General features: G+C 36.1%; 1 protein-coding gene across 2 annotated transcripts in view; it reads right to left on the bottom strand.

Annotated features, from left to right (window-relative positions):
• Positions 1-16,427, bottom strand: part of KCNH7 (potassium voltage-gated channel subfamily H member 7) — a 211,235-nt gene that overhangs the window by 6,480 nt on the left and 188,328 nt on the right. For both annotated transcript variants that reach the window (XM_066190046.1, XM_066190047.1), the window contains one exon: positions 4,230-4,493. In XM_066190046.1, coding sequence (XP_066046143.1) covers positions 4,230-4,493 — 264 coding nt within the window. The remainder of the gene's footprint in view (positions 1-4,229; positions 4,494-16,427) is intronic.

Genomic DNA, 16,427 nt, shown 5'->3' with positions numbered 1-16,427 from the left:
AGGTTCCAGGCCTCAGGGAGCTGCCTTTCTTACCCATAACTGTAACATTACTTGTCTTAGGTTGGTGAAGTGAAATATGTTTTCTCTGAGACAAGGGCCATTCAATGCAGCTCATACTGCTTGCTAAAGGATACTGCTTATTATTCTCATAAAGGAAATTGATTTTCATTGATGTAGCTTTTAGCATCACTACTCTCCCACCCAATCTGTTGACCACTGTGAAAAGCACATCTCTGAAACTCTTACGGTATTGTGGGGTGAAAGGTGCCTGTTCATTTTTTTTAAATGATTCAGGACTCCTAAAAGAATGAAATATTCAGTGTTGCTGGGTCAGCCAGAGATCACTTTGATATTAAAGGCAGTTTCATGGTAAACATGCAGTATCTAAAAACACTCATTATATGAGTAATTTAAATTTATTTCTTTACCTCCAGCCCCTTGTAAAAAAAAAAAAAAAGATGGTGATTATTCCAGGTCTCACCCTATACCTGCTGCGCCCAAATTTTATCCCTCTTGACCCTCCCAGTTCTTGGATCTCTGTGACCAAACACTGCACATGACTACCCAACTGATCTCAGGGACACTCTTCCCTTTCGCTTGGACGTCTGGTTTGGGCTATTTCTCTTTTCTCTCTCAGTTTACTTAATTCACCCCTCTGTGGACTTATTAATTAGTTTAGGTACTTGGCTCTATGCCATTTCTCCTGTTCACCAAGCTGTTGAAAGGTTACACATCAATTATCATGGGGATATACTTGTTGCACTTTTCAAGTATAGAATGAAGATCTCGCTGTGACCTTAGCAGAACCTACAGGTGACATACTTAGGTTGAACAGTGCTTTTTCTACAGCTCACCCTGCACTCCACAGCCTGTGTTTGCTTTGAGTTAATCTATCATGCAGTCAAAATTGGTCAGAATCACTCATTCTTCTTTGATATGGTAAAAAAGGCTGTTTCAATTTTAATATCTGCTCAATACTACTCCTGTTAGAGTTGTATTTGTAATTATTTAACTACATGAAGTTGTAGAACATATTAAAGTTGTTATTGCACCCAGGTTGCTGCTTCAGCATACAGCGGGGCAAAATCCTTGACTGCTTATAAAGCATCTGCAGTTGGATTTGAATCCCACATCAGTCCCTGAATGGTTTGCTCAGAGCTTCTCCTAACACTTCTCTTGGCACTGCACACTGTTAACTCAGCATAGGTTACATTCATTTCACACTTGTGAAATTTTTCTAAGCAACCATAGCAGCTAGAGCCATGTTACAAAGAGAAGAGAAAAAAAACCCCACAGTGTGGATGACATGTAAGAGCTTTGTCTAAATGCTAATAGCTAATCCTTTTCAAACATGTCGTTGAGCAGAGTTTCTCTAAATAAATGAAAAAAAAAAGAAAAAAAAGGAAAAAAAAAAAAAAGAAAGTAGTTCCCACTCAGATTTAGTATTTCAAGTAGATTTAGCCAGGAAGGGGAGCTCTCACTACATGATTCCAAGTGTAAGGGGAGATTCTTTTCTCTCTCTCTCTCTCTCTCCCTCTTTTTTGTTTTTTGTTTTGTTTTGATCAGACAAAAGTCATTATTGCATTATCTGATCTTTGGTTAGCAGGTGATAGAAGGTTACCTGGAGCTGAAGAGAGTGTTTGAATTTCATGAGATGACCTATAACTGATTTTATGTAGTGGGCAGAAGGAAGAGGAAAGAGATTTCATCTTGGCTACGCAGAAACCTGTTCTGCTTCTCAGGAACTTAAACTAACAGAAAGAAAGAGATACAGGGTGTCACAGAAGCATGTAATTTGGTTTTAGGAGGCACACATGGGACAATTTTCAGTGTCCAAGGAAAAGCTGCAAATCTTTCAGCAAACTGAATGGAGCATACTATGAAAAATTGAGGGGTAAAGTTTCAAACTATAAGTTTAAGTGCAATGGATTTTGTATATCCAGTAGCCTTGTAAGCAGTGAATTTCAGGAGCATTTCACTGCTTTTTAAAGTTCTGTAGAAACATGGATGTTGTAAAAAAAAAAAAAGATGGTTATTTTTCACAGTAAGTCATTCATTAAAATCACAAATTTTCAATGCCATGGATTTTCCCAGGGAAATCACAGTTTTTTTCTGTGATTCTGTTTTTTATCCCAGAATATATATTTGGAGACTATTATAATAGATGCTTAATTTGTGACAAAGCAAATGATTTGACACCAAAACGACAAAATAAATTTACACACCATAAGCAAGTTAATACTTTATAAAATATGGTGTTTTACTCATCTAAGTGTCTTTTCAGGTATTCCATATTAATTAGTAACTCCAGAAAAGCCCATCAGCAGCTACAGCTTTGTAACCAACTCTGCTATTCCAGGGCTTGAAGAATCAGACTGAGTACTAAATTAATAAATGTATAACTAGGTTCACCAGAACAACTGAAGAATCAGTCTTTTAGCCCAAATAATGACTAAGTGAAAATAGCAGTTTTCCTTTATATATAGTTAACAGTTACAGAAAATTCTCAAATCTTCACAAAAGACCGATATGTTTAAAAGTTGCATTCTAGAATTATGAGAGAGACGTTTATACTGTTTCTGCCAAATTATGCAATACATTATTAACAGTCTTTCCATTCGTTGAAGTAATGACCAAAACTTAAAACAAAATAAAAGATAATTAAATATGTATCAGTCACAGCAGTAATGAATTGGAGTCACTTTATACAAGTGCATTTTTATCCAAGATTTATAAGGTACCATAATATATGAGGATACATAAAAGCAGAGGTTTTTTTCACAAGTTCATTATGTGTGTAACTAGTCTTATGGTAAGTTATGATCGATCTCTAATACCAGGAGTAAGAATTTAGTTTAAGACATATATTAGGAAAAGCTAATCTTATTGACCTTGAGGGTTTTATAAATGTTGCAAGAAAGCTCATTACCTTGCATAACATTACTAGAAGTGCTAAATTACAAAGTGGGAAAAAGATTGTGGTCTTAATCAAAATATGTAACCTTTAGATATGCTAAATTTAGCTCAGATAAAATCTGCAATAGGTTGCCTTGGAAAATGTTGCTATAGCTGCAAGGACACATTTCTGGCTATTGGTAGGGGAAAGGAAAGGTTTCCAATTGCAGTATGTATGCAACAAGTTTATGTGGTGCAGATTTATAGGGCCTTAACTTGAAGAGACGAGACTTCACATATTCATACCTCTGAGATGTTAAAATCATTGTTTGGTCTGATCAGTCATTAGGATTATTTAAAATGATAGCCTAAAGTTTATTGAATGATGGTTAAATGGCTAAATTGTCTCAATGGAAACTGCTGAGGAAAACAGCATTAAACAATAAATATGTAATTCTTCCCTTCAGACTGAAAGAATTACAAATGAACTTACAGTGATATTTAAATTTATATTAATACAGGGATTTTCATTAATTTCCTTTCATATCACTGAGAAAATTAATATTTTAGTATACTAGATGTAATTTTAATTATGTGATTTAACTATGTAAAAGTATCTGAGATTGCTTAATAGTTCCTGAGCATTTGTCATATACAAAACCTCAAATCTTTATTCATGTGTTTTAGTTATGGAAGTCATGATTTTTTTTCTGTGTGGTATAATGGCAGTCCTTTAATCAATAGGTGCAGCAAGACATGATAGCATTCTTTCAAGCTGTTATGATTTTTTCCACTCAATTTTTGCTGTGTTGTGTCAATGCAGTGAACAAAATTAGTTATCTGAAAACATATTTTTGGTGTATGTGCAACTATCTCTAGGTTTAGCTAGTCTGGCTCTCATTATCTGTAATTATTTACTGTCATCCAACTCTGGCACAGAAAATACCCTTTGGGAGATGCTGTACTGCTTTGAGTGCAGAATGCCCCAAATGGAGGCATCCTCAATGGGCACTCAATAAAATCTAATACCTGTGGACAATTTTGAAGAGTTTGTTTAAATTACTTAGGTAGTTCAGTTACACGATGATTTGTAGCAAAACCTAGAATGACCTTTTGGAGGTTCTGCAAGCCAGTTCTGTAATCCAGTTCCCACTGAATTGAACTATATTAATCCTCTTGAGAAATAATTTTTTTTTGATGTAAGATATTTTTCTTAAGCTTTTTTGAGTAAATATTATGTAAAGAATCAAGAGAACCTTTAAGCAAATTAGTTTTGTTAATGAGACTAAAAAGATGTCTGCTCAAACTTTACTAAATAGAAACAGCTGGATTACCTTTGCAAGAACTGCTTCTTTTGTCAAGGAGAATTTCTTCTGTGTCATGATCCATTTCTTCAAATTCCATCTCTGTGGTTTTCTCTGTTACAGATGGATAATCAGCTATCCCAGAGAACAAGGGCTTTTGCTCATCTTCAATGGAGGACACAAAAGACGATGACCCACTTTTTTTCTCCTCAAAATGTTTCTTAATAGATTGATAGTATCTGGTGCTGTCTGCTGAGGGTTCAGGATCACTCTGATCATTCTCTTTGAAGTAATCTGCGAAAGAGAAATAATTGTATACAAAAATAATCAATTCTTGAAGGTTTATTCTCCTTTATTATAGTCTGAGGATGGACATGATTCCTCTATCAGATATCACTGTCTATTAGAAAAAAAAATACTTTAAAGCCTTTTTTGATTCTTCTATCAGAGAAGTTTTATATTTCTTTTGAAGTCCTGGAAGATATTTGAATGTATGTAGTAAGGATTCTTACTCCATAAACCATAACTCATTTTGCAAAACTTGTCTGTATCAAAGCAACAAAGGCTTTATCCAACACAACCCTCCTGTATACCCTTTTTTTTTTCAGTGAGGATGAAATTTGAGGAAGCCTTATATTCCAAAGTTTACAAATTGTGAAATATTTCATCCTGTCTTCCAATTTCTCTCATTATTGGGCACTTGTTATAGTCTTGACAGGCTAACAGTCATGTATGTCAAGACTTGGTATAAAAAAACCTTAAGTTATTCTCACATGAGAGCATATTTCTTGATTATTCTTTTCCCATAAGAGGCATATGTATAAATCAACCACTTGTCCCCAAAATTTCTGGGCCCACCTAACCAGAGAGCATGTTTCTCCATATTTATTACAGGACTGATATGGCAGAGAGAAAGAAAAGGAGGGAGTTCCTAGTCTGACTTATGGGATCACCTCAAAACAACTTTGCAAGTAGCCCATATTCCTTAGCCTTTAGAGCTGCAATTCTCTGAACATCCAATCTTTTGAATAACAGAAGTAAACAACACTCTGTGATATATATGGTAGCAGTGTACCAGTCAAGTTGAGAATGAACCTTTCATTAATCATATTCAAGGTCCATAGTGAGCAGCAGCATATGTACTCCTCTTAAGAAATGGCAAGCAAACCTAGACTTAAAGAAGATATCTTTAAAAACATATTGTAAAAATTAAAAAGTATTTAAACCCTATAATGATTATTTATTAATATAGAGAAGTCTTGATCTCCTTTCAGCATAAACTTGAAGCTAATTTCCAATTCAATATTTGGTTTTACCTATTTTTAACTAAAATGTCAAGATAATTCAGTTCTTCTATTTATTTGAAACACATTTTAGCAGGGTAGTCTCAACATCACATAAATACTGTAACTAGTTTGCATTAACTTCCTGGGGAGACAGCATGATTTCCCATCTGCTTTGTGCTAATTACTAATCAACATAGTTCTGGAATGTCTGTAGTCTTTATAGCCTACAGCAGTGGCTAATCCAACATTCCGTATATTCCCTAGGTTTCTTCTCTGTTTTCTGGTCACTGTAAGGAAACTGTAGCTTCATCTAATTGTCTTTGTCTGCACATAAAAAAGAATGTGATATCTGTAAAGAGCACCCTTCAAGGGTCCAGAAATCTGTAATGGTAAAGAAAATAAACCCAATAACAAAGCAAAATAAACCCAATAGCAAAGCAGGCCTTCTGTACCTGTACCCTCCTGAGTCTCCAACGGCAATTAACACAACCCCAAACTGAAGTGACTTTACTGGGCTTTTGTTAAGAAGGACTACTGGCTCTAAGTAATACTGGTGATGCTCAGTTGCTGCAAAATTGTCAAAACAAATTCAAATGGATTGGCAGTGCAAAGCTCTTGGGGGATGCTCACACTCAAGACCCAAGTATTATATTCCCAGCAATTCCATCTCCAAACCAGTACTAAAGGAAAAGAAAACTTCATAAGAAAATTTTATTATAGATATCTCCCATGGCATTTATTGTGGGAATATATTGAAAACGTAGTCACGCTACAGTAAATTGTCTTAATTACTTAGTGTTTGACTGACTTCAACCTGTGAAAAAGACCTTCTAATGAAAGCTTGAAATTACCAATTTTTAGGGTAATTTTATATGTTCATGGGATTTTGTGCACTAACGGCAGCTGTAATGAGCACTCTGTGGAATACAAATCAACCAGCGGACTAATTTTAAGAAGGGGTCATTGAGACTCTAGTGAAAAAAATGTTTAGCAGCTAAACTATAGCAGACTGTCTTATCTTTTATATTCATAAAATGTTAAAATATTTAGAAACATGGAGCCAGATTCTGCTAATAATTTCTCTGCTGTAAAACCAGGGTAATTCAGTTGATATCCCTTCATCTAGTCTCCATCTATATCAGAACAACAGAACACATTCTTTTCCAAATGCTGTCCAACTATTATGAACTCACTGGCATGAGAAGGAAGGCAGAGATCTTTTGAATGTAGGCTCCTGCCTATTGAAATCAGGGAAGATTTTTTCATCAGCTGATCAATTTCAAAATAGACATCTTTGGCTTTACTGCCATTGCTTTATCTTCTAGGCATCTTGCTATACTCAGAGAGTCAAAAGTTGTTTTCCTTTAAAAAGGCTCCTATTCAATGCTAAAGAGTCTTCTCTCTGGAGGATAATCTTGTCTTGCTTTGCACCTAGGGTATGAACTAAAATAGAAATGCCTCCATTTTATTGACTGTTCAGGACCTGATAATGGTGCAAGTTCTGCACCTCTGCTCAACACCTCAGCAGTGTCTCTGCAGCTCAGTGGAAAGTAAGTTACAAATAATAGATAGATAAGACTTTTTCAGAATGTGAATTTCTCCAATTTCTCCTTCCTTTTGTAATGAAATTAAGTCATCCGTTGGGAATGGATTTTCCAGAAGAGAAGGCTTTTCTATCTGCTCATCCATGGATGCATTCACTTTCTGCCACACAGAAAAGTGTTTTTAAAGTTTTATTTATCCCTTTCTGTTCTTCCAAATGTAATCATTAAACCCCACCTTCCTCTTCTCTCCCCACACCAGCTCTAGTGTTTTCTCTTTCCTTTTCCAGTAAGACAAATTTCACTTTCTGATTCTGAAAAACCTAGAAACTGTTTTACTGAAGATGATTATTTTTGTAACTTCCTGATTTACCAAAATGTACAAACATAATTTACACTCTTTATGGAACTGTTTTAACCTGTTAGGTGTTTTGGGTGCCTGCCAAGTTTACAGGCAATGTCCTCTGATGGTTGCTGTCTGGAAATTCCAAAATTCTCAAAGTAATTTTCAGAAGGTTTGTGTCCTGCTTTTCGCACATGCATGGGCAAAGGAAGGGAAGAAATGGGGTTATCACAAGTCTGAGTCATAGAACTATGACAGTGACTCACAGAAATACTGGTATTAAAATCCTACTTCATGGGATGGCTACCAGAGGTCAGACAAGGTTTCTTTTGTGTAATATGGTTTGCAGTATTGAAATTTTGCATTATTCAAGTAGAGCCAGTCTGCATGATCTAGAAGTATTTTCTCTTAGTATGACAGTCTGTTGCAAACAATGTTGGTGAAAGTGTCAGCAATATATTACTTATGCAGCAGCATTGTTTAATACTGCTGTAATTTCATTAACTGGAATTTGCCATCATTGATCAAGCTAGCTATGTAGCCTAGTGTTTCAGAAGGTTGCAAATTTTTACTCCCTTTTCAGCCATTCAATTAAAAAAAAATCCCATAATATGTTGAGACAAATTCAATTTTGTGCAGGAAATGAGGTGAATGGCTTCCTCACTCCCACAGACAGCAATTTATATTTCAAACCATAATACAGACAATCCTTATCATTAACATTATCCACACCATTATAAATCTGTTCAGCAGAAATGACATTTTCCCATTCCTTCGAAAAAACCCACCATCTTGTTTTACACTACACCAAATTCATGCTTTGCATGTGTGGAGAGCAAGGAGAAATGCCCACTGTGACTTGGATATAACGGGGGTTAATGGCTCAGAAGGTCTGGAGATCTTCAGATTCCCATCAAGTATTTTGGTTCAAGTGTTACAAGCTCTTTTCTTGTGTGATATTCAAAAGTATTCCTGTGATGGTCATCTGTGTTTCTGTGTACCAACAAAGTACTTGCTTGCCATCATGACTACGTGTTATCTGTTCTTTAATTTAAAATGTCTGTTACCTTGTCAGAGAGCAGAAAAATGCCTTATGTGCCCACCATAGGCAACAAATATTTCGAATGAAATATCAGTGACCATTTCAGACAGTATGTTGAATACAATACCACAAACAGGGTTGAAAAAGTGCAAACTTTCAAAATGTCAAAAAATCAAAAGCTGTTGATGAATAATTTGAACACTGATAATAATTTGAACACTGCCTACGTTTTCATTCATATAGATGGGGAACAACGTACACCCAGTCAGGGAAAATGGTAATCCTAATTCCTGAAATCCCTGGTTTTCACTTAGTGGTGCAAGAACATTATAAGTGATACATAATATTTATCTAATTTCAAAATGTACTGGTACTGTGGAGCAGGACCAAAATATGCCTACAGAGAAGTCTACTCAAGATATACACAAACTAAACTACTCCTCAGAATTCCAACCAGCAAGTTTAGGATCAAAACTGCTGATTAAAATGCTCCCCATTTTTTTTCTTGCTGTTTGATTCATACTTAGTTGAATGTGACTGGTATGAAGCACATTGCTAGATATAGCTGAGAGCTTTCTGATGGTTTAGTTAAAGAAAGAGTATCCAAAAGGAGCAAGGTGACAGCTTGCACATAGGAAAATGAACAGCAGCCCAGTGTCTGGTCGTTCAGTGGATAGGTATTGCGGTGGTGAACTTTTTTTTCCATATTGTTCCTTTATCAAGAATAAAAGAACAAAGTTAAGTAATTTGTTGAGTAATTTGCAAACAGTCTATGGTAAACAGTATGAGGAACTCATGGATTTATTTTCCACTGGGAGAAGGAAAAGATCCCCATAATCTTTACAAATGCATGACAAGCGATAGGTAATATTCAGCACTTGATTTTGTATGCAGCATTTGAAATGAGAGCTACTCCACCTTTTCTACCAGAAAATTTGTCTGAAAACTGATTTTGCTCTTGTCTGTGGACATATTTAACCCTGATATTTCTGATGTTTCAGAAAGTACTATAACTTACCCTGAATCCACTTAAACAAAAGTAAGACATTTATGAACCTTGAATTTTAGTGCTTGAGCTCCTGTCTCAGAATTATCTTGGTCTTAGAGTTCTGACATGTCGTGACATTTGGATGTTTGTCAAAGCCAGTCATAACTCATGTTCTGACAAGGAACATGCTCCAGGAGGGGTCATCTGTTCTAGAAGACTAAACACTTGAACAAAGCATTCTACCACTTTTCAGCTGAACAGAAATTTGTTTGTTCAATTTGTTCTGATCATCTTAGGTCATGACTGGTGATCAGGTAGACTGAGAGCTGTTGCCTTCATAAACATTTTTGAGTGCCTGCTGAAAGCATAGCTTGCTCCAACGTCTACATATGACCAATGCATCCCTGAGGACAAAATAGGAGGGGAAAAAAAGAAAAAAAAATAAGTAAAACCATAAAGTCCTTATAACTAATAACTTTAAGTGATAAGAAAGCATAAACTGGTATCTCTAGAGGTTTTTCTTTCACCTTGGTGAAACATCATTGGTGATTATAGCATGGTTCAAGTTTATAAAATGTCTAATTACCTACTTTTTGGGCAGGTCTTAATGAAAACTGTATGGAAAAAGCACAAATGTAGTGCACAAGAAAAAAGAGAAATAGTTTGAAAGCTTTGCATAGGGTCTATTGGATTACCTGAGAAACTCCAATCTAAATTTTTTCCAAATTACCTCATCTGGAAAAGTAGAAATTAGTATGGTCAGGAGGAGTCATTGGTCCTAAAGCTCTGAAAACAAACTGAATTGTTAAAATCTGCAGTGTACTATGCTAGTAATGGTCTCCCCCTTAGAGGAAAACCATTAGTATATCACACAAAATACAGCAATATACTGAGTACAATAAGACAATTACCATAAAGGCTGTCTTTCACACACACTTGATTTTTTTTCTGGTAATCTAAATAATCACATAGTATTCTGATGGATAGTTGCACTGCAATTCACTTTTAAAAGTGGAAAGGTATGTGTGCAGCTTTTTAGTTATAATCAGAGGTAAAGGTAAAGCACACAGTGCCTACTCAGTGATACAGATATTTCTTCAAATTTGAGAACCACAGGATTATACAGTCTAGAAGTTTAAGAAAGCAAAGTAACAAACCCTGAAGCCACCACTTATTTATTAAAAATTTAATTTATTAAGAGCATCAGATTTTTGTGCTAAGATTACCATTGACTACATGACTACAATTTTTCCTTCCGTGAACATCATATAATAGTTATGCCCTTGTACAGCATAATATCCATCAGAACTAAAGTGAAACAAAGAACAACTGAGAAAAGATAGTTTCTATCAGAGATTTTTTTTTTCCTTAAAAATAATCTTTTGAAACACACGCGGTTTTATCAAAGCTTGCCTATTTTCAGAACATGGAAGAGGCAAGAGGTCTTAAAGCTGCACATGTATTTCCTGAGACATTTCTTAAACCAGTAGAAAGAATTTGTCTGAAGTTCCACCAGGCACTTGAATTCGTGTATCTATAAGTCCTGTTTCACATCTTCAGTTACATGTCTGTCGACCTGTCAGACCTCAAAATTTGAAACAATGCCAAAGACTTAACTGGCTCCTGAAACCTGAGCTGTGGAAGTTCTTGCATTCTTCAGCACATGCTTGTTTTCCTCCTTCTTCCTCACTTATACTCATTATGTTTCTCTTCAAATATCCCACCTATCTGTAGGACCCCCTGCATAAAAATGTACTGTCAGATATGTGTGTGGTATTTGACTAACACCAAGGAAAACTATTGTCTGTGTAGTAACTATGCAGAAAGATCCCTAATCCTAAGAAAAGTAGGTTGCTGGAAGTCTTTTGGGAAAGCTAAAATATTTTCTCTATCACTAGTAAAAAGGTCCAAAGTTTTTCTCTGTGATTGTTTTTAATGATGGAAGATTTGTTTAATTCCAACTTCATTCATAATTTTGGAGGTCATAAGTCTACTATGAGTAGATAGATATAGCTAGATATAAATATAGATATAAACTGGTGAGATACCATTGCTATAGAATTTCTGAAAATTTTGCTGAAAAGCTCCAGTAGATTCAATAGTGATAGTGGAGGAAATGAACTGTACTGCAGAGAGTTTGAATTACTGTTCTGTATCACCACTGCTTGTTTGAAAGTTATTGTGTCCTTTGCTGTGCTTTGTCTTTGAGCTATGAAAGTTTAGGTGATTTTGGAAATAGGGAACAGCAGGAGATACTGAAACCTCCCCCTATCATGATAGACTGAAGTTCTTATGGACTTTTCCCTAAGTATCCAAGTCCCTATTTTTTCAAAGGGCTTAGAAAAGAGCTAGTTTTTGAATAATTGAATTTGAGACACATTTAAAAAAGCCAAGAATTTCAAAGTTGAAGGGCATGTGAAGTCCTTCATTTATTCTTTTGTGCCATTTTCAGTACAAGATGTTAGGGATGGACTGACAGCCTTCTATCTCCATTTTCTTTGTTTTGTCTGGTTTTGTGTCAACTTTAATGCTAATCAGATAATGATTGAAGGATAATTATTTGTTTATATTTCAGGAAATAATGCGATACTTAAAACCAATCAGAAACAAAGAATTATAGCAATGCACCTCAGCATGGATTCAGGATATAGATCAAAATGGTTCTCTTATCAAATTTAGAATTCTCTTCTCTTTTGTAAGGAATTCAGCTTTCCCCATAGTACTATTTTTGCTATTTTATTTTTCAAAGGATAGCTATGGATATATGTGACTGTCTACAACATTTCGACCAGATTCAGCCTTTAGAGACAGCCTCTTGGGGAGTAACTCCTGGAAACGAGACTCTTCTGTGGAAGCTCCCTGAGGTGGCTCCTAGGCACTGTGGTAACAGCAGTAACACTAATAGGAGCAGATGGAACGCTGCCCTGGTGCGCTCTCTGATGACCAGGTACTTTTTTGCTAGGGGTTTCATGATTAAGGTAAGATTTTGGGGACGTGTGGTCTTGTTTCCAGACATATGCTGCCTGCCAACACATTAGTTGTTTCCTGCCCGTTTAATGACCTAAGACTCTGGTGGAATATTAGAAACTCTTTTCTAATTAAGCCCAAGCCAACTTCATCAGCAAAATACTAACAGATTAACACAGTTCAATTTTTCTTTGCATTCTTACCCGACTTTCCTTCTGGGGACATGGCACAGTGCTTGGCTGAGCATCTATTAATGAAGTTAGCATTTAGATAAGGATGCTGGGGGAGGGGACAAGAATGGGAAAGAACAGGCATGGGGGGTTTTCTCCATTTTCTTAGTACTGCTCCACTTCATATTTTCAGGCAGGAGAATCAGTTCCTGAAACGTTTCCTTGTCTTCTAAATCAAGAGCCTTGGCCTCTAGATACTTTGTGTAATAAAGCTGTGTTAATATGGCTTGGCTTCGTAGCCTGAAAGACAGCTACAAGCAATTAGGTAGTTACATTAATCAAGATTCAGTTAGAAGTTTATTAGAACTCTGGCTTTTGTGCTTACTTTGAGAATTGATCAGCAGACACTTTTTGAAAAGTCTGATCAGGAAACATAACTCTTCAAATTAAAATTAGCTATATATGAGTTTACTAGTTAACAATATTTTAAGAATAAAGCACTGAAAAATGTATTTTATATTCCCCTTGATTGTTACAGTCTGTGTTGATGTGGGCAAGTGCAGGCCCCGGGGTACCAACAGTCTGTGAGAACTTTGTTTAGTGACCACTTAAAATCACATCCATGGAACTAAAATTTTCTTGTTGTAAGTTTCCTGGGCCAGCTGTCACTAGAAAAGTCCAAAGAAGGTTAAGGAGCTGACATTAACAAAATGCTTAAAAAGTTGCTGCCTAAAGTGATAATAATTGAACTCCAGAACAGTCTTTCCAAAGCCCCAAGTTTTCAGACTTTCAGTTAGTCTCCTTACACCATGCATTTTTCATTCATACATTGGATTTTATATTGATGTAAACAACTCTAGAAATGCCCTATTCAGCATGGGATAACAGAACTGCAACTCAGAACTAGGAAAGCAAAAGAAAGTTCTTGCCTAAATGTATTTCCCTTGAAATTAGCTAACTCACACAGAACTGCCAGAAGTAAAAGAGAAATAGGCAAGTAAGAATAGCATTCTGCACTGCTAAAAATGACATCTCGGTTTGGATGGAGCAGCTCATTGTTGCAAAATTTTCAGCGGGAGACTAACTAGCTAACCCAGCTGAGAGTTTTGTTTGGAACTGCCAGGCAGGAATGCTGCTAATTTTAAGCAGTCTCAGAGAGTTCCTCGGCTGTCAAGCAGCTATGGCAACTGGCTAAGCCTGCACCTGCACCTGTGCAAGAAGTACCATCCATTATTCAGAAAGACATGCAGTGAATTTCTTTAGGGTGGGAGCAAGTATAAGCTGCTAGGTAGAATGTGCATTAGTTTTTGCAGGGGATGTCTTCTGATACTGCAACCAATTCTAGAGGCCAGAGAACAAGCTGGTCCCTCAAATAGTTTTGTAGCCTCTAAAATCACACTATGACAGAGCCTTTATTAGCCTTACTAGTTAAGATCAGTTTTGTGTTGACACAGGATAGAAAGGGTAGAATTATGTATATGTGGAGTGAGAAGGTCTTGTGTGGAATTGGAGAATCAGGGGTACTAAGTGAAGATGCATAAAAGAGAGCTGTGTTGATTTTGTTTAACCCCTGATAAAACTCGTTCAGGAAGTTACCATGGCAACAAGGTCCAAATCAGGCTAGCATGAACTAAAGGCTGAGATAACACAATCCCATTTTTAGCACTCCAAAACAGAAAAAACCATGATGATCACACTAAAGATGGAAAAAATAAAATTTCAAGCTGCATAATATGCTACTAGGTCAACAGCTGAAGATAAAGAATGCCAGCAATATGAGCATTTACTAAGCATGCCTCTAATTATTACAAAATAAAATATCAAAATATAACGGTGAGAATTCTGGGAATCTCTATCCTGTTCAAACTGTAGTTCTGAAATCAAAATATGATTTTCATACAACAGGTATTTTTTATCTTTTGTCATTCTGTGGCCAGAAATGCATTTTCCACCTGTTTGTTTAGAAACTCTGTCTTGTCTCCTCCAGTTCTGATGAACTCTGCAGGATCATGCCCATTTATTTAACATTATAAGACTGACTGCGCTTGATCAAAATAAGATGCCATTTCCTCCTACATATAATGGGTTGAAATTAATAGAACATTACTCTACAAGCCAGCAGTATCTCTAGTACTCCACAATCTCATAGAGGATGTGGGAAGGGCCACAGAAAAGTGACACTGAAGATCTATGACTATGAGGTGTCTGCTGTGGCCATGGGAACATGTAGGGAATCTGAAAAGAAACCAGAGAGGGGCAGCAAGCCATTGGGCCAAAAGTATACTCAGTACTTGGCAAAGGAATCCTACTTGCTTTATCTTCTCCTCAGATGGACTTCCAATGTACCTCCCTTCTGCCTAACCCAGGTATTACCAGGTGCTATACAATCATTGCCAGGACTAAGGAGCTTGTCCAATGGTGCAAGTATTTTTTTCAGAGAGAAAACTTTAGGAAACAATTCTCTTTCAAAAGTAATGCAAATAAATGTTTCGAAGAGGATGTTCAGTGTAATTGACTGGGCAAGAACCATAAAAGCCTAGGGGTCTTGGAACCTCACTGACACCTGAGTAGCCTATTTGTAATTCTACAGCAGGCACAACATAAAAGATCACTTCCATCTTGTCTAGGTAGCAGCATATGTTTTCTCATAAGAAATGTGAAGGTTAGTCAGGCAAAGTACCTCTGTCAACAGATTCTTTGTGAAGAGCAGATTGAATATTTCATGGGGACATTTTCCTGACAGATTTGTTGTCAGTCTTGGCTTCCTGCCCTAAAGATGCTTCTTTGATCGAACAGGAATGTCATTGTTCTTAATAGCCAGACTCTGGATTAGAGTCTCTTCATCGAGCATTATATCTGCTATGGATATTTAAACTGTTCCCATTTATTATCAGCTACTCTGCTACTCTATAAATTGGTATTATGCTGCATTTAGGACTGAGGTTTAACTGTGGAGTGTGAAAAAGAGGCATGACAGAAACAGTAATTTGTCAGACAAACCATTCAACCATAAAAGTGTAATAGTATTCAAGGAATTGTGTCTTTCCTACATAAACATGAAAATCTCATGAGGACAGCTCAGCTTAGCTGTCTTCATGACTGTTGCTGTCTGACCAGAGCTACTGTCTACAGTTTCTGGTATTTAGCAGTACTGAATACTGGTGAAAAGTTTAATGTTTCACTGAATTGTCCTTCATTAGGTTTACTCTTTTACTCTCAAAAGCCAGTAATGTGAATGTAGGCATATAAAGTAAACAAAAGTTTACCTAAACTTTCACCAGAACAACTTTTACACATTACCATATGGATCAAAATCAGACTATGGTGAATTTACAGTGTCCTGAAATATTTTAAATTTTATTTTTTTAAAATATTTTATTCCAGGGAGAAACAATACCTAGCATCAAGTTAAACAAAGCACTTTGCTGAGAAGATAAAAGAACTCACAGACTAGGTTGTCCACAGAGTTTAAAACATGGTGTCTCAGAAAATAGATATTAAGAGATTATATACATACATATACATATACATATACATATACATATACATATACATATACATATACATATACATATACATATACATATACATGTATATGTATATGTATATATATGTATATATATGTATGCATGTCTCAAAGGCAGTAAGGTAGCTTGATGTTGGAATAGCTCTTCACAGATAGATGTGAAGTCATGGAAGGATGAGACATATATCTTCTAGTAATACACAACCATATAGAGGTTAATGCACAGAGTAGTTTTGCTGCCCAGCTGGATTCTCAAGGGCTGCTCGAATAACCACCAACATGGGACCCTAATGTACCCAGCATTACCAAGTGAAATACCAATGAATAATGAGGCAGTGCTGTCTAATGTAAGAAATGAAGTTAAT

This window comes from Chamaea fasciata, unplaced genomic scaffold, assembly GCF_029207755.1.
Source record: "Chamaea fasciata isolate MVZ Bird 193981 ecotype frontalis unplaced genomic scaffold, bChaFas1.0.hap1 SCAF_8, whole genome shotgun sequence".
Lineage (NCBI taxonomy): Eukaryota > Metazoa > Chordata > Aves > Passeriformes > Sylviidae > Chamaea > Chamaea fasciata.
This window is presented reverse-complemented; position numbering and strand designations above follow the sequence as displayed.